The sequence below is a fragment of the Lithobates pipiens genome, unplaced genomic scaffold (assembly GCF_037356315.1).
Source record: "Lithobates pipiens isolate NorthernLeopardFrog02 unplaced genomic scaffold, aLitPip1_a1.2 Scaffold_8, whole genome shotgun sequence".
In the NCBI taxonomy this organism is placed as follows: Eukaryota; Metazoa; Chordata; class Amphibia; order Anura; family Ranidae; genus Lithobates; species Lithobates pipiens.
In genome coordinates, this window is record NW_027507903.1 from 3193899 (window position 1) to 3215949 (window position 22051).

The 22051-nt window shown below is 48.1% G+C and overlaps 1 protein-coding gene across 1 annotated transcript in view; it reads left to right on the forward strand.

The window, feature by feature from the left end:
• Positions 1 to 425: 425 nt before the first annotated feature.
• LOC143962924 (protein GOLM2-like) overlaps positions 426 to 22051 on the forward strand; it is a gene marked incomplete at its 3' end in the record, with an annotated part of 29609 nt that continues 7983 nt past the window's right edge. The window contains 2 exon segments of the mRNA XM_077472425.1: positions 426 to 844; positions 20305 to 20359. Of these exon segments, the coding sequence (XP_077328551.1) occupies positions 518 to 844; positions 20305 to 20359 (382 nt within the window).

Here is a 22051-nt window from a genome sequence, read left to right on the forward strand (position 1 = left end):
CAAAGAAAGGGTCCCCAGAGGTCATCAGTAAAGAAGGGGGATGGGCGACACCTTGAAGGATGTCACCATGTGGGGGGTCCAGGTATGGCAGGGGGTGCAGGAAGAAGTGTATACTGATATCCTGTAATTTGGTTCAAATTCAGACACAGCCTGGTGGAGATGAGGAAGATTTTTCTGTGTGGAAATAATTTCCGCCCTTACTTCCGCCTGCCCTGATGGGCTCAGCGACCACTTCCTGGAATCCAGTGCAGTAAGCCACGCCCCCAGGAGACTGACAGCGCGGCCATGACAACGATTGCGGAACTGCTCCGCGCATGCGCAGAGCTCCTACTCGCTCTTTTTTTTTCCCTGCTGCTACTCAACTCAACTTTAGGGCGGAGTTCACCCGACCCCGTGAGCCAATCGGTGCTTTGTGAACCCGGGCGCCCCGCCCTTGCTGTGCAAGTGCCGCCCCGTCCCCGGGTCAGCAGGTTAGGCGGCGCGGTGTGCGGGGAGATCGGTGATCTGTAGGCCGGACATGGTCGGGTTCGGAGCCCCGAGGCGGACGGGCCGCCTCCCGCCCTTCGTCCTGGTGGTGCTGCTGGCGGTGATCGGCCTGCTGGCCTTCAATTACTGGAGCGTCTCCTCCCGGCAGGCCGCCCTCCTGGAGGAGCTCTCCGCTCTGCAGGAACAAGTCCAGCGGACGGAGGTGGCCCGGAGCCGGCTGGAGAAGAGGCACTCCGACCTGATGGTCCAATCCGAGAGCGGGAGGAGGCAGCTGGAGCAACGGCTGGGAGAGTACCGGAGCGTGGAGGAGAGGCTGCAGGTCCGGGAGACCGAGGCCCAGAGGTGCGAGGGTGACAGGGTGAGTACCTACCTACCCCCATCTACCTCCCTACCCCCATATACCTACCTACCGAGGCCCAGAGGTGCGAGGGTGACAGGGTGAGTACCTCCCTACCCCCATATACCTACCGAGGCCCAGAGGTGCGAGGGTGACAGCGTGAGTACCTACCTACCCATCTACCCCCATATACCTACCGAGAGACCGAGGTGCGAGGGCGACAGGGTGAGTACCTACCCCCATATACTTACCCCTACCTACCCCCATATACCTACCGAGGCCCAGAGGTGCGAGGGCGACAGGGTACCTATCTACCCCTACCTGCTGACCGAGGCCCAGAGGTGCGAGGGCGACAGGGTACCTATCTACCCCTACCTGCTGACCGAGGCCCAGAGGTGCGAGGGCGACAGGGTGAGTACCCGCCCACCCCTACCTACCGAGGTGCAAGGGCAACAGGGTGAGTACCTACCTACCCACCTCTACCTACCGAGGTGCGAGGGGGAGCGGGTGAGTACCTACCTCTACCGACCGAGGCCCAGAGGTGCAAGGGGGGACAGGGTGAGTACCTACCCACCGAGAGACCGAAGCCCAGAGGTTCTGCCTACCTACCCCCATACACCTACCGACCGAGGCCCAGAGGTGCGAGGGGGATCGGGTGAGTACCTACCTACCCCCATATACCTACCAAGAGACCAAGGCCCAGACGTGCGAGGGGGATGCGGGTGAGTACCTACCTACCCATACCTACCTACCGAGGACCAGAGGTGTGAAGGGGACAGGGTGAGTACCTATCTACCTACCGAGAGACTGAGGCCCAGAGGTGCGAGGGGGAGCAGGTGAGTACATACCTATATACACCCACCTACCTACCGAGAGACCGAGCCCCGGAGGTGTGAGGGGGAGCGGGTGAGTACCTACCTACCCACCCCCCCCCCCTTTACCTACCTACTGAGAGACCCAGGCCCAGAGGTGCGGGGGGGGGGGGGTGAGGAATGGGAGTATTGGGGGCTGGTATGGGGCCCAGCATTGGTGTCGACGGCAGTAGTAACGACCCCCGGCACTGGCAGAAGTAAGGACCCCCGGCACTGGCAGTAGTAAGGACCCCCGGCACTGGCAGTAGTAAGGACCCCCGGCACTGGCGGCATTGGTGACGTTCAGTCAGGTCTGGTGTATATACATTGCTGCAGGCTGGTCCGATGTATAGGACTTCTATTCTGTATGTCTCAGGCTGTGTATTGGAGTTCAGGAAGCGGAGCTTAGGAGCAAATCAGCGTCAGTGCTGAACACATGACCAGTCCACTACAATCGGACACGCCGTGTATTGTGATAAGCCCGCCACATACTAGCAGATACGGCAGCCATAGGGATTTGTTCCTCATCACATCCACACACCAAGAACCCCAACTCTTATATTTATTGTCCCTTTTAACCACTTACGGGACCCCCCCAGCCCCCCGCTGTGATTGTACGCAGCAGGAGTCGGTGTCAGCAAGTCCCGGCCAATGAGTCACAGCCGGGACCTGCTGATCGGCTTTGTCCAATCACAGCCCAGAGCTCTGTACTGAGGGAATAACCTGTCAGTCAGAGACCAGTTAGCAAAATCAACACACATTTAACACATGATTGCCCCTAGATGTCAAGTGTCATTAGTACAGTGACAGTGCATATTATCATCACTGATTACTGTATTAGTGTCACTGGTGATGTGATGTTGGTGTCAGATTGGCAGCCGCACAATCTCAGTTCTATTATAAGTCGCTGATTGGATCCCCTGCAGATTATGTAAGTTTTGCCCACTTACATAGAAATGAAGGGTCTATCATTTTTATCATAGGTGTATTTTATATGACGGAGACCAAAAATCCAGAAAAAACAAATGTTATAAATGGAGTTGCAGTTCAGTGAGTAAAATAAGTATTTGATCCCCCCCCCAAGCAAAACACGACTTTGTAGTTGGTGGAGAAACCCTTGTTGGCGATCACAGAGGTCAGATGTTTCTTGTAGGTGGTGATGAGGTTCGCACATCTCAGGAGGGATTTTGCTCCTCTCTTCTTTACAGATCTTCTCTAAATCCTGAAGGTTTCTTGGCTGTCTCTTGGCAACTCGAAGTTTCAGCTCCCTCCATACATTTTCTATAGGATTAAGGTCTGGAGACTGGCTAGGCCACTCCATGACCTTCATGTGCCTCTTCTTGAGCCACTCCTTTGTTTCCTTGGCGGTATGTTTTGGGTCATTGTCATGCTGGAAGACCCATCCACGACCCATCTTCAGTGTTCTGGCTGAGGGAAGGAGGTTCTCATCCAAGATTTTACAATACATGGCCCCGTCCATTGGCCCTTCAATGTGGCAAAGTCGGCCTGTAGCTTTAGCAGAGAAACAGCCCCAAAGCATCAAGTTCCCACCTCCATGTGTGACTGTAGGGATTGTGATCTTGGGGTCATAGTCGGCATTTGTCCTCCACTAAACACGGCGAGTCACGTTAATGTCAAAGAGATCAATTTTGGTCTCACCTGAGCACAGCACTTTCTCCTGATCCTTCTCTGAATCATTTAGATGTTCATTGGCAAACTTCAGATGGACCTGTACATGTGTCTTCTGGAGGAGGAGGATCTTGCAGGTGTTTGTAAGATTTCAATCCATGGCGGAGTATTGTGTTACCAATGGTTTGTTCGGTGACTGTGGTCCCAACTGCCTTGAGATCATTCACAACAAGCTCCTCCCGTGTAGTTCTGGGCGGATCTCTCACTTTTCTCATAACCATCCTCACCCCATGAGGAGAAACCTTCCATGGAGCTCCAGACCGAGGGGCGATTGATGGTTATCTTGTATTTCTTCCATTTGTGAATAATCGCTCCAACTGTTGTCACCCTCTCACCAAGCTTTTTGCTGATGTAGCCCATTCCAGCCTTGTGCAGGTCTCCAATCTTCTCCCCGACGTCCTCTGACAGATCTTTGGTCTTCCCCATGATGGTGAGGATTGGAGGGAAGAGATTCTGTGGACGGGTGTCTTTTATACACATAACGAGTTGTGGTTAGGAGAACCTTCTTACATTGACAGGACTACCCTGTGTACCACATGAGCACCTACTGTAGCCAGTCTGTGGGGGGCAGAATTATTGTTGGTTGGTAGGGGGATCAAATACTTATTTTACTCACTGAACTGCCACTCCATTTATAACATTTGTATTGTGTTTATTTATTTTTTTTCTGGATTTTTGGTCGATCTTCTGTCTCTATCATATAAAATACACCTATGATAAAAAATTATAGAACCTTCATTTCTTTGTAAGTGGGCAAACGTACACAATCTTTTAAATCAAAAATATGTAGCAGAATTTTTGCCTAATTTTATGGGAAAATTTGATATTATTATTATTATTATTATTATTATTATTATTATTTTTTTTTTTTTTATTGGAAACTAAAAAATGTGTGTGTGTTTTTTTTATTTTATTTTTTTCCCCTCTTGTTTATCACAAAAAAAAAACGAAAATAAAAATAAATTTTTAAAAAAAAGCAGAGTTGATCAAATACCACCAAAAGAAAGCTCTATTTGTGTGGAAAATATATAAATTTATTTTGGGTTCAGTATTGCATGACTGCGCAATTGTTGGCTAAAGTAGCGCACTGCTGAATAGCTAAAAAAAAAAAAATATATAAGTGTGTGTGTGTGTATATATATATATGTATATATGTATGTATGTGTGTGTATATATATATATATATATATATATATATATATATATATATATATATATATATATATATATATATATATATATATATATATATATATATTATATGTATGTGGATATACATCATCCATAGAATACAAAGCTTCCTATGAATGGATGAGCAGCGCTGTGCCCAGTCCAACTCAATTTTGCTGTGGCAATGGGACTGGGAAGTTCTCATCTCCCTTCCGGAACGCAGAGCTCTACACTGTGTAGCTTTGGCCACATACAGGTCACACAGCACACCTGTTAGTGCAGTAACTAGACTACTTGGGCCGAACAAACTATTTAAAGGGACAGTAAACATGGAGTTTGGCTTCAAAGCTCGGGGGACTCGGGTATTTGAAAGAGCATAAATAATCCACTGCTTTTATTGTCAGGTTTTTTTGTTGGTGAAAAAAAGCTGCAGATTATTTATGCTCTTTCAAACGTCTGAAAGTGACCTGAGCTTCGTGTTTTATTTATTTGTTGGATAATCCCTTAGGCCCCTTTCACACATGCGGATGGTATGTCCGTATTTCATCCATCCGTTTGCGGATGAAATACGGGCATACATGCATCCCTATGGGATAGCGGGTGTCTGCAGATGAACATCCGCAGACACCCGATTTCCTCCCCCAACAGTCCGATTCTGCAGACGGAGGAAAATCCTATTTTTCTATCCGTCTGCAGAGCAGATCGGATGAGCACGGACACATGATCCGTGCTCATCCGATCCCCATAGAGGAGAGCGGAGAGCTGACAGTGTGCGGAGACCACCCTGTCTGCAGCCGGCTCAGCGGGGACAACGGAGCGATCCCCGCTGAGCGAGCGGATCATCACGGGGCGGATCATTACTGATCCGCCCCGTGTGAAAGAGGCCTAACAGTGTGCGTCTCGTACTTTTATTTTTCCTATGTGTGTTAGGATCAACTATTACTTCTTGCTAGATGGAAGAGTAGATGTGTGTGTATGTATATATATATTGTTAGGAAATTCCCTTGTGATCAGTAAAAAAAACATCAGGTGTTCTGAGAAGCAGACAATTTATTTCTGATGTGGCCCACAGCAGGGAGACATGCTTACAGGACGAAAGCTGAAGAAAAAGTCTCAACAAAAGAAAGTGTTCCGCCCTCACATATCCCACAAGAATAACATCTCTGTGCTTCTATTGGCTGAGGGAACATAAATAACGTGTCATGGCACAGGCTGGCACTTTATAAGCTATACATATTCCCGTACATTCTTAGGCTATCATATTTAGTTAAATCTAATCATCCTACTTACTATGGAGTTAATTAGGACAAAACAATACAATGAGTTAATACAATAATGTGCTCAGAAGTAAGCTTTTTAACAAATCAGTCTCAGGACTATTGTTTTTCTAATAGTCACACAATAAACATTTAAAACTTTTCTAACAAATATATATATATATATATATATATATATATATATATTATTTTTTTTATTTATTTTTTTGCCCCTCACATTTGTGTAAATCTTTTCTTCCTCCATGCCCATAGAAGAAAAAATTTACAAAATGTGAGGGGAGGGGGTACTTATTTTTGTGAGATACAGAGTGTGTGTGTGTGTGTGTGTGTGTATATATGCCAAGCTGCAGTTTCCAAAGCAAGCAAAGTCGTTTCTTGTATAAGAGAAATATGGACTTCAGAGAGATGTTATTAGTAAGACCTCATCTGGAATATGCAGTTCAGTTTTGGGCTTCAGTTCTCAAAAAGGATATCGGGGAACTGGAGAAAGTGCAGAGAAGAGCAACCAAACTGATAAGAGGCATGGAGGAGCTCAGCTACGAGGAAAGATTGGAGGCACTGAATTTATTCTCTCTGGAGAAGAGATTAAGGAGGGGGATATGATCTCCATGTATAAATACATAAGGGGTCCATATAGTGAACTTGGTGTTGCGTTATTAACTTTAATGTCATCAGAGGACAAGGGGGCGCTCTTGGAAAATGTGGAATAGACTCCCTGCAGAGGTGGTTCTGGCCAGCTCAGTGGATTGCTTTAAGAAAGGCCTGGATACTTTCCTGAATGTACATAATATAACTGGGTACTGACATTTATAGGTAAAGTTGATCCGGGGAAAATCTGATTTGCCTCTCGGGGATCAGGAAGGAATTTTCTCAAATCGCCTTTCAGGACAACCCCGGAGAGAGTGTAGCTCCACCTTGCAATCAGGAAACACATGCCCACTTTAAAAACACCTCCTCCTCCTCCATGGCTTCAGTTATTGTGTTTCCTCCTTGGAGGAAGCATGTGCCTGAACCAGGGAGAGCTACACTCTCTGCAGGGGAGTAAGGCTTACCTTTTGTTGCAGGTTGTTTCTCTTTGACCCCCAGCAGCATCTCCACGGGGAGAGGACTCCTGGAGCTCCTGGTCCCGCCATCTCACGGGAGTAAGGACCCTCGGAGTGCCGGCGTCGGGTGCCCGGTGTCCGCTTGTTAGCGCAGGGAGGGCTCTGTTGCTGGCGGAGGCCGCTGCAGGTCAGCGGCATGGCTCCGTTTTCGGCGCCGGGTCCCGGGCGGCGACGGCGTCGTTCACGGTGACGCGCGGGCGCTCTGAGGGGGCGTGGCGCCGTGGTTCAGCGCCTGGAACGCAGGGGTCATGGGGCGGGTCAGGTGACCGTGTGCTTCCGCTTCCGGCCGGCCTTGATGACGCGGCGGCCGGGAAAATTTAAAATGAGAGCTGTTTGTAAAATAGCTGCCTCACTCAAACGATGGAAGAGTGCAAGCCAGCTATGGCGGAGACAGGCGCCCCCAGCACCGGTCCAGCCCAGGTACGTAAGGTGCACTGGCACCCTCTGCTTTACTGTGGGTATGTCTTTGTTTGTTCCCCCCTCTTGGGGGCCTGTCGCTGCAGGTCAGAGGTGGACTTCGCTCTGACCTTTTGCAGCCTAGTTCTGGGGTCTCACTAGTAGGTCTGTTTGGTGGTGGGTCTCTGCACTGGCTTGGTGTTAAGCAACTGGTTGTTGAGAGCTTTTAGTGAATTAAACCTGTATGTCGTTTCAGGAAAAATCACTAGGAAAAGCTAGACCAGGTCAGAGAAAATGTCCTTCTTGCAAAACCCCCCTCAGAGATTCATGGCAGAAGGCAATGTGCAGAAATTGTATCAGAGAATTGGTGGAAGAGGAAACATCTCAACAATATAAGGATTTGTTTTCTTCGGTTAAAGAGCTGACAAACTCTTTGAGTTCAGTCAAGTCCATCCTGATACAAAACCCTCCCGCACAGACCGAGCCTCAGAACTTACCGCCCAGCCCCAGGGCGTCGTCATCCAGACAGGTGGAAACTGAAGAGTCTGGAGACGAAGGGGGTAGTACTCTCATCTCCTTCAGGGATTCTGAGGAGGAGGAAGAGGAAGAAGATAGCAGGGGCTCCAAATTCAAGCTATCACTAGAGGAAGTAGATGATATTTTAAAAGCAATCTACACTACTCTAGAAATTCAGGAAGAAAAAGTACAACTGTCAGTTCATGACAAAATGTACCAGGGGTTGGACGAAACAAAACGGCGAGTTTTTCCTGTCCACAGGGTCCTCTCAGACTCAGTGAGAAAGGAGTGGAAGGACCCAGAAAAAGCCCCTTTCTTCTCTAAAGCTCTCAAAAGAAGGTTTCCCTTCGAAGATAAGGACTCAGAGGTTTGGAACAAGAAACCCAGAGTCGATGCAGCTTTCTCGCAGGTATCCAGACGAACGGATCTAGCCTTTGAAGATATGGGGATCCTTAAAGACCCAATGGACAAAAAAGCTGACTCCATCCTTAAAAAAGCTTGGGATGCTGCGTCAGTCAGTCTAAAACCAGCAATGGCAGCTACGGTGGTGGCCAGGAATCTGGAATGTTGGGTAGAGAAGCTGAAGAGCCATATTGAGGCGGGGACACCCCGCAAGGATCTCTTAGAGTCCTTTCCACTGATCCTGAATGCAGTCAAATACATGGCGGATGCATCAGCAGAATCAGTTAAACTGGCCGCTAGGTCTTCGGCTCTTGTAAATTCAGCCAGGAGAGCAGTTTGGCTGAAAACATGGTCTGGGGACACTGCCTCTAAGGTCAAGCTGTGTGGTCTTCCCTTCTCGGGTGACTTGCTCTTTGGTCCTGATTTAGAGTCTGTGCTGGATAGAACAGCCGATAAAAAGAAGGCTTTTCCAGTTAAGAAAAAGCAGATTGCTAAAAAGAATTTTCGTGCTTTTCAGCAGTCCCATAAAAAAGACCAGGAGCACAAGAGCAGATGGGGTTCACAGAAGGGCAAAGGCAGGGGTGGAGTCCTCTTTAGATCTCCCCCAGAGCAGTCCCCTAAGAACAAGTGACAATATCTCCCCAGTGGGGGGGAGACTGTCAGCTTTTCGCGAACAATGGGACAGGCTGTCTCCAAATCTGTTCGTGAAGAGCGTTGTCGATCAGGGGTACAGGTTGGAGTTTTCAGAACTACCCCCGAGCAGGTTTTATGTGACAACATTGCCAAGGGATCAGGAGAAGGCCTCTGCAATGAAGCTGTTGTTACAGGAGCTGATACAGCAAGAGGTTCTGATTCAAGTCCCAGTAAACCAGCAGGGCGGGGGTTTTTATTCACATATTTTTCTGGTGAAAAAACCCTCAGGGAAGTACCGTCTAATCCTGAATCTGAAATTCCTGAACAGGTTCATTCGGTACAAACATTTCAGGATGGATACAATTTTCTCCATCACAAAGCTGTTGACCCCAGAATGCTTCATGGCATCCCTGGACCTAAGGGATGCCTACCTTCATATACCAATTCATCAGGCATCGCAGCAGTTCCTGCGCCTGGCATTGAAGGTAGGGAGTTCGGTATGGCACCTCCAATTCAGGGCTCTGCCGTTCGGACTCTCGTCCTCTCCCAGGGTCTTTACGAAGATTATGGCAGAGGCTTTGGAACCCCTGAAATTGAAGGGGATTCCAGTTGTTCCTTATCTGGACGACCTTTTGTTTTTTGCAGACTCCAGGGAGCAGGTCCTAGTCAATCTCCAGAGGGCCCAGTCTCACCTCGAGGGCCTGGGATGGCTTCTAAACCTAGAGAAGTCAATCCTGACCCCCTCACAGGAAATGAAATTTCTGGGGTATACATTAAATTCGATTCTCCAGAAAGTTTTCCTGCCGTTGGAAAAACAGGAAAAGTTACAGCTAGCTGTACAGCGGATACAGAGCAACCAGACAGTCTCAGTCAGGATGGCTATGGCAGTTCTGGGCCTGCTTACGGCAGCAATCCCGGCTGTTCAGTGGGCCAGGTTCCATTCCAGACCCCTTCAGAGGGAGGTTCTGTCAAGCTGGTCCCATCAGGATCCTTTGGAAAAACAGCTAAAAATTTCGTCAAAGACGAAAAGGGCTCTTTGGTGGTGGAGAGACCAGGCAAACCTCTCAAGGGGCCTGGTGTGGACCTTTCCTGTGGACAAGCGCCTTACTACAGACGCAAGTGCCTGGGGCTGGGGAGCCCATCTGGATGGTCAGACATCTCAGGGGGTCTGGTCCAAACAGGAAGCTCAAAGATCATCCAACTGGAGGGAGTTGAAGGCGATCTTTCTGGGTTTAGTGGCATTTCAGCAGAGTTTGAGAGGCCACCATGTTCAGGTGTTGTCAGACAACACAACAGCGGTTACCTACATTATGAAGCAAGGGGGAACCAGAAGCAGGAGCTTGATGGAGCTGGCCAATCTGTTGTTAGCCTGGGCAGAACAGAACACAGCCTCACTATCGGCAGTGCATCTGAAGGGCTCTCAGAATTTGTTTGCGGACCTCCTAAGCAGGCGCAAATTGCTAGAGGCAGAATGGAGTCTGAATCAGGAAGTGTTCCTGATGATCTCCGAGGCCTGGGGGGTTCCTCAGGTAGACCTTTTTGCCAGCCAGCAGAACTCAAAGGTGGACAGATTCTTTTCTCTTCACCGAGGAGATGCAGCAATAGGGTTGGATGCATTCGCTCACCCCTGGCATTACCAGCTGTGCTATGCCTTTCCCCCCTTTCCTCTAATTCCACTAGTACTGAGGAAATTCAGGGAAGAAAGGACAGACTTAATACTAGTCACTCCTTTTTGGCCAAAAAGACCCTGGTTCGCGGGTCTTCGAAACCTAGCCTCGAAGCCCCCATGGAGGTTACCACTCAGAAAAGATCTGTTATCCCAGGGGACAGTAAGTCATCCAGAAGTGGAACTCCTGCAGCTAACCGCCTGGTTTCTGAGGAGGACCTGTTAAAGGCTAAAGGTCTCTCAGATAAAGTAGTAAAGACCCTGCTGTCCAGTAGGAAGGCAGTTACACAGGCAATTTACATGAAGGTCTGGAAAAAGTTCAACTCCTGGTGCAGTTCTAGAGAACTCAAGGTCAAGAGCACGGTGTCAGTCTTGGAGTTTCTCCATGAAGGAATGGAGAAGGGTCTCGCAGCCAGTACCCTGAAGACTCAGGTGGCTGCCTTATCAGTTTTCTTTGAAAAGACTTTATCTAAAGAAACTTTAATTTCTAGATTTTTTAGGGCTCTTGCTCGAAATAGACCAGTAGCCCTTAAAGACTTTCCCAGTTGGGATTTGTCTACAGTTTTACAGGGTCTCTCGGGAGCACCGTTTGAACCCTTACAGGAAGCTTCTTTGCAGAAGGTGGTTTTAAAAACAATCTTTTTGGTGGCCATCACCTCGGCCAGGAGAGTCAGCGAGCTCCAAGCTCTAGCTATTACAGAACCCTTCCTTAGAATTTATCAGGACAGGGTGGTACTGAGGACGGATCCAGCATTCCTACCGAAAGTATCCTCAACTTTCCATCGATCACAGGAAATAGTGTTACCTACATTCTCTGCAAGCCCAGTAAATGCAGGAGAGGAAGTTTTTCACACATTGGATGTGAGAAGATGTCTTTTACAGTTTCTGAAAGTTACTAAAGAATTTAGAAAATCAAACGCCCTCTTTGTGATATTTTCTGGATCACGCAAGGGGGAGAAAGCTTCTAAAAGTACGCTGGGTAGGTGGCTTAAGTTGGCTATAACAGAAGCCTATAAAGCAAAAGGAGAAATACCTCCCTCAGGTATTGCTGCCCACTCTACTAGATCCACGGCAGTTTCCTGGGCTGAAAGGGCCGGTGCCACGCCTGAACAAATCTGCAAGGCTGCCACTTGGTCCAGTTATTCGACATTTCTCCGGCATTACCGGTTAGATCTACTGTCTGCAGCAGATCAGGCCTTCGGCAGGAAGGTACTGCAGGCAGTAGTCCCGCCCTAGGGTAAGTTTCTCGGTTATCCTCTCCGGGGTTGTCCTGAAAGGCGATTTGAGAAAGACTCAGTTAGACTTACCGGTGACGGTATTTCTAAGAGCCTTTCAGGACAACCGTTACTTCCCTCCCTAGGTTATGCTTAGTAAATGTATTAAGTTCTACCATGGTGTTGTGCTTTCTGTGCTTTGTTTTCCAGCGTCGGAAGGCCACAATAACTGAAGCCATGGAGGAGGAGGAGGTGTTTTTAAAGTGGGCATGTGTTTCCTGATTGCAAGGTGGAGCTACACTCTCTCCGGGGTTGTCCTGAAAGGCTCTTAGAAATACCGTCACCGGTAAGTCTAACTGAGTCTTTTTCACTGACTGGACCATGGTCTGCTGGGGTGTTTTTCACCTTCCTCTGGATCAACTGTGGGTATAGAATTGTGTATATGGGATTGTATTATATGTGTGTGTGTGGTGTGTGTGTGTGTGTGTGTGTGTGTGTTTTTGGTTTAACTAGATGGATTTTTTTTTTTTTTTTTTTGTTATTTAATCTAATTCACCCACTTATTTTTTTTTTTTTTTATTTTACTGCTCCAGCTCCCCAGGGGACAAAGTCCATTTTAGATTACACAGAAATGTATTCATTCCGATGCGTAAACTTTACCTATACAATGGGGTTGATTTATGGAAGGCAAATACACTTTTTATTCTCACCCATTTTTCCCAGAGATTAGTAAATGTGAAGTTCTGCTGATTTAATCTCCAATCACGTGCAAAAATGTTTTATCTTTTATTTTATTTTTTCCTTGCACGTGATTCTATAGAAGGTGAACCTTTACCACCTTGACCTTTTTACTAAGACAAATTGTGCACTTTTAGCTAGTCTGTTTGCTTTGAGTAAATCCATCTCAATGTATAAGTAAGTTTACACATCGGAATGAATACATTCCAGACTAACCACTTCAGTTGCAGAAGATTTTATCCCCCCATCTTTTGCAATCTGCACTGTTACTTTAACTGACAATTGCGTGGCCAAACAATTTTTTTTAATTTTTTTTATCTTTCTCTGGTGGTATTTGATCACACAACCCAAACCCCCCCCCCCCCCCCCCCCCCCCCCCCGGCCTTTTTAAATTTTTTTTTTTTTTTTTTTGGGGGGTGGACTATATTTTACTTTCTGCTATAATACACATATAATAAAAAAAAAGTAAAAAATCTTATTTCTTCATCAATTTAGGCCAATATGTATTCTGCTACATGTGTTTAGTGTGGGGGAAAAAAAAAAAAAAAAAAAAAAAAAAACTTCAATAAGTATATTGATTGGTTTGTGCAAAAGTTATTGTGTCTACAAACTATGGGGTATATTTATGTCATCTTTATTTCTACTAGTAATGGCGGTGATCAGCTACTTTATTTTTTTCGGGAGCGCAACATTGCGGCGGACAATACCCTTTTGCACCTCCCTTTCTTTAATGTGTTCAGTACTTTTTTTTTTTTTCCCTGTCGTTCCAATGTGATATATTTTTTTTTTTTTGGGGGGACCAGTTTCACCAATAGTGATCAGTGCTAAACATATGCACTGTCGCTGCACTAATGACACTGGCTGGGAAGAGGTTAACATTGGGCAATCAAAGGGTTAAATGTGTTCCTTGGGATTGCTTGCTAACTGTGTGGGGGAGGTGCTTTGACTGGGGGAAGACAGATCTGTTTTTCTGCTTAGCAGGAGCACAAGATCTCCATCTTCCCCTCTGAGAGAATGTCGGTCTGCCTTGTTTACACAGGCAGACCACCGTTCTGCCTCTCTCAGGAGAGAACTGCAGGTGCGGGCGAACATTGGGACCGCCGGACCCACTGATTGTCTCCCACTGTGTCCTGTCACAGCGGTAGTGGGTCTCCGGGGGGCGCTCGCCCTAGACCCGGAAGAAGCTGCAACCTACAATCTTTCTTTCTGTCTTCATACCTGGGGGTCAGATTTGGGCTTTTACTGACTGAAGTGGCTTGTTTACAATTGCGGCAAGGACTGCGCCTCCTCTGAAATGCAATCCATTCTCAGATCACTTTTCAGAGGTGTTTGATAGGTGGTGAGGATGTGATCTGTCACTTCCTTACTGCCTGCTCTAACCCCTCCCCCTCCCCCCTCCCCAAATGCTGCAGCACAATCCAATTCACTTTAATGGGTTGTGTTCGGCGGGTGCTTTTTGCCTGCTCAACACAATGCAGTATAAATTCTGCCCCAGCTGTGTTATACCTGCCTGCTGTGTGCAGTTCCCGCCCAGCTTATTGTAAAAATTAAGGCTGGGCGGTACTTTGCTTGCCCCCCTGAGAGGACGTCAGTCTTGCTGCCCGGTTGGTGCAGCCTCACCTGTACCCCTCACCAGTGTACCCCCCCCCCCCCCCCCGGTCGATGCTATCTCGTCTGTGTCCCCTGGTTGGTGCCGCCTCACCAGTGCCGTTCAGCCAGTCACAGCAGCCTCACCAGTGCCCCCCCCCGCTGTCAATGTTATCCGGTCTGTGCCCCCCCCCCAGTTGGTGCCACCTCACCAGTGCTATCTGGTCGTTGCTGCCTCACCAGTGCCTTCCGGCCAGTTGCAGCAGCCTCACCAGTGCCCCCCGGTCGGTGCTACCTCACCAGTACCCCCTGGTCGATGCTATGCGGTCTGTGCCCCCTTACCAGTGCCATCCAGTTGCACAGCCTCATCAGTGCCCCCCGGTCGGTGCTACCTCACCAGTACCCCCTGGTCGATGCTATGCGGTTGGTGCCGCCTCACCAGTACCATCCGGTCAATGCAGCCTCACCACTTCCTCCCCCAGTTAGTGCTGCCTCACCATTGCCGAAGAAAATTACTTATTTGCAATCTTTTTTTTTTTTTTTTTTTTTGTTTTTGTTTTTGTTTAGCAAAAGATAAAAAAAAATAAAAATCTCGGTCTCAAAAAAACGATAAAGGTTTTATATTGTTAGTGTTGCATGACCACGCAGTTTGTTATTTAAAATGTGATAACGCTGAAAACTAAATTGGCCTGGGCAGGAGGGGGGGGGGGGGTGGGGGTTATAAGTGTCTGGTATTGGGGTTGTTTAGGAGGAGCGGTTGGAGGAAGGGGGTTACCCCCCAAAACAAAGGCGCTCTAACTTATAATCAGCTAACAGGGAGATTCTGCTCCCTGGGAAGGGAGTGGATTAATGAGAATCCCTGGCGTATTGTCATATTTGAAGTGGTGATCTCTGGGCCGGTATTATCGGTTCCCGCACATTGCCGGGCGCCCTACTTTACATAAGATAATAGCTTCAGTGCTTGTCGGTTGGTGATAAATGGGTCAGATACCTTCATACATACGGCTCAGGCTGGGCAGAGGCAGATTCTGGGTTCGGTTTAATTGTTCCTGTGGAGTTAATTTTCGGTGAGGCGTGCGTTATTTTCCCAGTATACAGCATTGTGCGACTCTGACAGTCTGCGTTTCATCTCTTTGATTTAGATGAGTATGTGAATACATCACAACCTAAAACATCTCGTATTTATCACCTCATGTCGTGTTCATCATTCTGGCATTTAGGGGTGGGTGTAATACTTGAGTGGATTTGCACTTAATTATAGCACCATTTAGTAGAGCTGCACGATTCTGGGAAAAATGGGAATCACGATTCTTTTGCTTAGAATGAAGATCACGATTCTCTCTCAATTCTCAAAAAACAGTTTTATTAGAAAAATTTACAGGCAGAGTGTTGGCTAGAGTGTTGGCTAGAGTGTTGGCTAGAGTGTTGGCTAGAGTGTTGGCTAGAGTGTTGGCTAGAGTGTTGGCTAGAGTGTTGGCTAGAGTGTTGGCTAGAGTGTTGGCTAGAGTGTTGGCTAGAGTGTTGGCTAGAGTGTTGGCTAGAGTGTTGGCTAGTTACTGCAGGGTATGGAAGGATGGCTGCTTCCATGGGAGAGAGGAACCGGCGTCATGACATGATGCCGGTTTGTTTACAAGTAATCGCTCCGTCGGAGCGATCACAGTGTAAACAGCCTGGGTGTAGAAAGATGGCCGCCGCTTCGGAGCTAGGCCAAAGCAGCGGCCTTTCCTAGGGCCGAGACCACGGAGCGCTACGCGGATCGCGGTATGTGCCGATCCGAGCGGGGTGACCCGTTCAGATCACAGATCGGTGACGATCCGTTGCACCCCTACTGCTGTGTATAGCAGTGCGCACTCACACTGCTGTTTCCCGGCCACTGTACCCGCCCACAAGCAGGCAGCGGGCATGCCACATCGCACGCTCCAATGACTGACGTCAGTTCCGGGGGCTGACGTCAGTTCCGATATCCGCCATTTGCGTTCCACGCTGGTTACGCGGAACCGGCGGCACTAAAAGAAAATCACGGGTCGCCCAGAACTTAGATCGCGTGGGGGGGTGAATCGAGATCGCAATCGTTTCGCGATTAATCGCGGACCTCTACCATTTAGCGCTTTGCTAACCAGAAATATGGAAACATTTAGTGTGAGGTCTCATTTACATGTGGTGCCCGGAGCTCTGTGATCAGTAGAGCCGGGAATTCCAGAGGTTGCTGAAAGTACCCGCTCTACATACATGCCACAGTGTTGTGTGTGTGTGTGTGTGTGTGTGGGGGGTGTTTTTTTTTTTTTTTTTTTTTTTTTTTTTACAGATTCTCTTTAAATGATTTAATTATAGATGACAATTGTGGAAGGGCTCATATTTAAATGTCTTTAATAGGGTGTGTGTAGTTTATATAGCAGTAAGGTGTTGATCAGGTTATTTGTTACTCATTTTTAAGCAGTACATGACACAGCGGTGTGAGACATCCAGTTCAAAGAGCAAGTAAATGAAATTGATTGAAGTGTAACTGACCTGAAGCTAAATCCAGAGATGAGCGACGTTTTAATCCACCACTAGACTGGACTTTCAGGATTTAAAGTGTTTGTTACCCCTAAAATTATTATAATGCCACATGTGTCTATAAAGACTTAACTCGAAGAGTAACACCCCCCCCCCCCAGCCTTATTACAGGCTCATATTTTTTACTCAAAATTCCACAAACAATCCCCCATAATGACAACGTAAAAGAACAATGTTTCTTTGAAATCTTTGCATATTTATTTAAAAATAAAAAAATCCCAATGCGCACAAGTATCACGGGCTCCTCCCATGCGCACAAGTATCACGGGCTCCTCCCATGCGCACAAGTATCACGGCTCCTCCCATGCGCACAAGTATCACAGCCTTTGCTCAATACTTTGGTGAAGCTCCTTTGGCACCAATTACAGCCTCCAGTCTTGGTGAGTATGATGCTACAAGCTCGGCACACCTAGTTTTGGGCAGTTTCTCTTATTCTTCTTTGCAGGACCTCTCAAGCTCCATCAGGTTGGATGGGGAGTGACGGTGCACGGACATTTTCAGATCTCTCCAGAGATGTTCAATTGGGTTCAAGTCTGGGCTCTGGCTGGGCCACTCAAGGACATTCACAGAGTTGTCCTATAGCCACTCCTTTATCTTTGGCTGTGAGCTTAGGGTGGTTGTCCTGTTGGAAGATGAATCTTTGCCCAGTCTGATGTTCAGAGCACTCTGAAGGAGGTTTTCATCAAGGATGTCTCTGTACAATGCTGCATTCATCTTTTCCTCGATCTTGACTAGTCTCCCAGTTCCTGCAACTGAAAAACATCCCCACAGCATGATGCTGCCACCACCATGCTTCATTGTAGGAATGGTATTGGCCAGGTGATGAGCGGTGCCTGGTTTCCTCCAGACACGACGCTTGCCATTCAGGCCAAAGAGTTCAATCTTTGTTTCATCAGACCAGAGAATTTTGTTTCTCATGATCTGAGAGTCCTTCAGGTGGCTTTTGGCAAACTCCAGATGGGCTGTCATGTGCCTTTTACTGAGGAGTGGCTTTCGTCTGGCCACTCTACCATACAGGCCTGATTGGTGGAGAGCTGCAGAGATGGTTGTTCTTCTGGAAGGTTCTCCTCTCTCCACAGAGAAACACTGGAGCTCTGTCAGAGTGACCATCGGGTTCTTGGTCACCTCCCTGACTAAGGCTCTTCTCCCCCGATCACTCAGTTTGGCCGGGCGGCCGCTCTAGGAGGAGTCCTGGTGGTTCCAAACTTCTTCCATTTACAGATGATGGAGGCCACTGTGCTCATTGGGACCTTCAATACTGCAGAAACTATTCTGTACCCTTCCCCGATCTGTGCCTCCATACAATCCTCTCTGAGTTCTACAGACAATTCCTTGGACTTCATGGCTTGGTTTGTGCTCTGACATGCACTGTTACCTGTGGGACCTTCTATAGACAGGTGTGTGCCTCTCCAAATCATGTCCAATCAACTGAATTTAACACGAGTGGACTCTAAGGGTCCTTTCACACGGGGCGGATCAGTTCTGATCCGCCCCGTGGATATCCGTTTGCTCAGCGGGGATCACTCCGTCGATCCCCGCTGAGCAGGGAGATGACAGGTCTGTCTCTGCACACTGCGCAGGGACGGACCTGTCACAGCGCCGCTCTCCCCTATGGGAGATCGGATGACGACGGACCGCAGTGCCCGTCGTCATCCGATCCGCAGACGGATGGAAAAATAGGTTTTTCCTCCGTTACACTTTTTCGGATCGGAGCGGGTCGGATGTCAGCGGACATGTCACCGCTGACATCCGACGCTCCATAGAGCTCTATGGAGCACCCGTTCAGGTCCACCTGAAAAACTGACAGGCGGGCCTGAACGGGACGTCAGTGTGAAAGGGGCCTAAGTTGTAGAAACATCTCAAGGATGATCAGTGAGGAGGCACCTGTGATCAATGAGTGTCATGGCAAAGGCTTTGATACTTATGTACATGGGATTCCCCCCCCCCCCCCTTTTTATTTTTTTATTTTTAATAAATTTGCAAAGATTTCAAACAAACTTCTTTCCAGTTGTCCTCATGGGGGATTGTGTTTAGTATTTTGAGGAAAATAATGAATTTAATCCATTTTGGAATAGGGCTGTAACATTAGAGCTTAACTTTTAACACATTTTGTTAATACTTTCCGGATGCACGGTGTGTATATATAGCAGGGGTTATAACTAGGAATGTGTGTGTGTGTGTGTGTGTGTGTGTGTGTGTGTTATATATATATATATATATATATCTCTCTCTATCCACTTTTTAGTTCTGTTGGTGTCACAAAACTGACACATTTTTTTACTTTTCCAAACTGATTAGAGGAAGTATGGCGGTAGATCCGTGCTGGCAGAAAGATTCAAAATAATAATGCCTCTTTCAATTTTGCCAAAACAATGCTACACTTGTGGCTGATCGACATCAAACCCCGATCTATTTTATTCTTGGGCGGCAATAGGACACAGCAAAAGGAATAGTCCATGGGGCAGCAATAGGGCACAGTACAAAGAATAGTGCACAGTACAAGGAATAGTCCATGGGCAGTAATATGGCACAGGGCAGCAATATGGCACAATACAAGGAATAGTCCACGGGGCAGCAATATAGCACAGCACAAGGAATAGTCCACGGGGCAGCAATAGGGCACAGCAGAAGGAATAGTCCACGGGGCAGCAATAAGGCACAACACAAGGAATGGTCCACGGGGCAGCAATAGAGGGCGCAGCGCAAGGAGTAGTCCACGGGGCAGCAATAGAGGGCGCAGCGCAAGGAGTAGTCCACGGGGCAGCAATAGAGGGCGCAGCGCAAGGAGTAGTCCACGGGGCAGCAATAGAGGGCGCAGCGCAAGGAGTAGTCCACGGGGCAGCAATAGAGGGCGCAGCGCAAGTAGTCCACGGGGCAGCAATAGAGGGCGCAGCGCAAGGAGTAGTCCACGGGGCAGCAATAGAGGGCACAGCACAAGGATAGTGCAAGGGGCAGCAATAGGGCACAGCAGGTAAAAATGATGCAGAAAGGTTCAGGGACTCTCACTGGGAAGAATAGTGTGCTGTGCCCGCCGATCCGCCTGTGGAAGGAAGTCTGCGGCCAGCATGATGGAATCCATGTACCGGCCACAGCAAGGGTTCAGACTGTCTGGCACCTCGTACACGGGGGGGATTGGGGAAATGCGGGAGCCGTGTCCAAGCTGTCATGTTCTCCCTGCATGTATGCGGTGTTGGGGGTGCCGGGACACTTATTTTGGGGTTCTTATGTTGAGTTTGGGATGTTGGCTCCTCTACCAAACCACTTGATGTAAAAAGCACATTGTACTCTCCTTGGTTCATAGAGAAGCCTTTTGACAGGTAGAATATTCTTCATACAGTATGTGTATTTTTAACTGTATTTTGCTTTTTTTTTGCCCCGGGAGTTCCCCTTCTAATATCTGCCTCTTAGGATTTTATAGGAAAGGAATTCACTTTTCTGTGAGTTCTATTTGGATTCAGGTTTTGGGCTCCTCTTTGAACCTTGGCTCACCACGGACTGTAGGCACCTGGAAGGCACGTGGTTTGGTGGAATAATCTTCTATGATGATTTTGCTTCTTTAGCTTTAATAAGGGAATTTGTGTTGAGCTGGAAGAGCCTTTCGTATTGATAAATGGCAGCATGCGATGTGTGATCAGAGGGCCGGCCCCATCCTAACCGTCTTCATATTTCTGCCTTGTTTTCAGGAGAAGCTGCTGGCCAACGTGTCGCAACAGATGGCAGACATCAGTCGCTTAAAGGGTAAGACAAACACACACATGCCACCCAGTGCGGGCGCACAGATGGATCAGAAGCCACCCTCCGTCTATACAATTGTTTTCAGCTGGACCGGTCTTCCAATACGGCGGTGTTGACGAGATTACAGATCGCTGCTGCGCTAATTACATTACACACACGTTTTCCAATCTTATCAAAGGCGCCAATCGCCAACCTAGTGCAATAGTATGTAGATAAATGTGGTCTCAGCCAGCACCACTCCCCTTGACTTGTTTCGCCCTGTTCACCAGGGCTTGGTCCACGAGGTGGGCATTTTCCAACATGCACGAATATTGCCAAAAGTATTGGGACACCTGCCACTATTATCTATCTAAGTGTGAGGTACTAAAAAAAAAAAAAAAACCCCCAAGAAAGATCCATACTATCCTCGCTGTGATGCTGCAGCTGTCCCCCGCTGACACTAATCCTTAAAACTGAGCGATCACATGACCACCGATCGCTCATTTATCAGTCAGCTCTGAGCAGAGAGCAGTGACTTGTCAGCCACCATGTTTGGGGGGGGTTCTAAGGAATTCTCTAGCAACAAATACCGATTGTTACTTGTAAACAAATGTGCCAGGAAAAAGCCAGGGGGTCAAGTGTTAAAAAGACGTACCGTTTAATTTTTTATCACCATAGTCAATTTATTTACGCAACAATGAATGAGCTGAAAATACACTATATTACCAAAAGTATTGGGACACCTGCCTTTATACACACATGAACTTTAATGGCATCCCAGTCTTAGTCCGGAGGGTTCAATATTGAGTTGGCCCTTTGTAGCTATAAAAAGCTTCAACTCTTCTGGGAAGGCCGTCCACAAGGTTTAGGAGATGTGTCTATGGGAATGTCTGATCGTTCTTCCAGAAGAGCATTTGTGAGGTCAGGTGCTGATGTTGGCCGAAGAAGTCCTGGCTCGCAGTCTCCACTCTAATTCATCCCAAAGGTGTTATAGCTGGTTGAGGTCAGGACTCTGTGCCAGTCAAGTTCCTCCACCCCAAACTCGCTTATCCATGTCTTTTATGGACCTTGCTTTGTGCACTGGTCCAAATCATTTGGTGTGGTGGGGGGGGGGGGAGATCCCTGTCAATCCCTGTCCATCCCTGTCCATCCCAGACTATGGATATGTGAGTGACCATCATTCTTTAATTTTTACACAAGTGTTTGCATATAGAAGGGGTCCCCAAACTTTCTAAGGAAAGGGCCAGTCTACTGTCCCTCAGACCGGCCGGACTGTGGCCATTGGGAGTAAACCATGCCTGATATTTAGTATTGGGGGATAAATGGTGTCAAAGGGAGGAATAGTGCCCCGTTGTTGGGGTCGGTGGGAGGAATAGTGCCCCGTTGTTGGGGTCGGTGGGAGGAATAGTGCCCCGTTGTTGGGGTCGGTGGGAGGAATAGTGCCCCGTTGTTGGGGTCGGTGGGAGGAATAGTGCCCCGTTGGGGTCGGTGGGAGGAATATTGCCCCGTTGTTGGGGTCGGTGGGAGGAATGGCGCCCCGTTGTGGGGGGTCGGTGGGAGGTATGGCGCCCCGTTGTGGGGGGTCGGTGGGAGGTATGGCGCCCCGTTGTGGGGGGTCGGTGGGAGGTATGGCGCCCCGTTGTGGGGGGTCGGTGGGAGGTATGGCGCCCCGTTGTGGGGGGTCGGTGGGAGGTATGGCGCCCCGTTGTGGGGGGT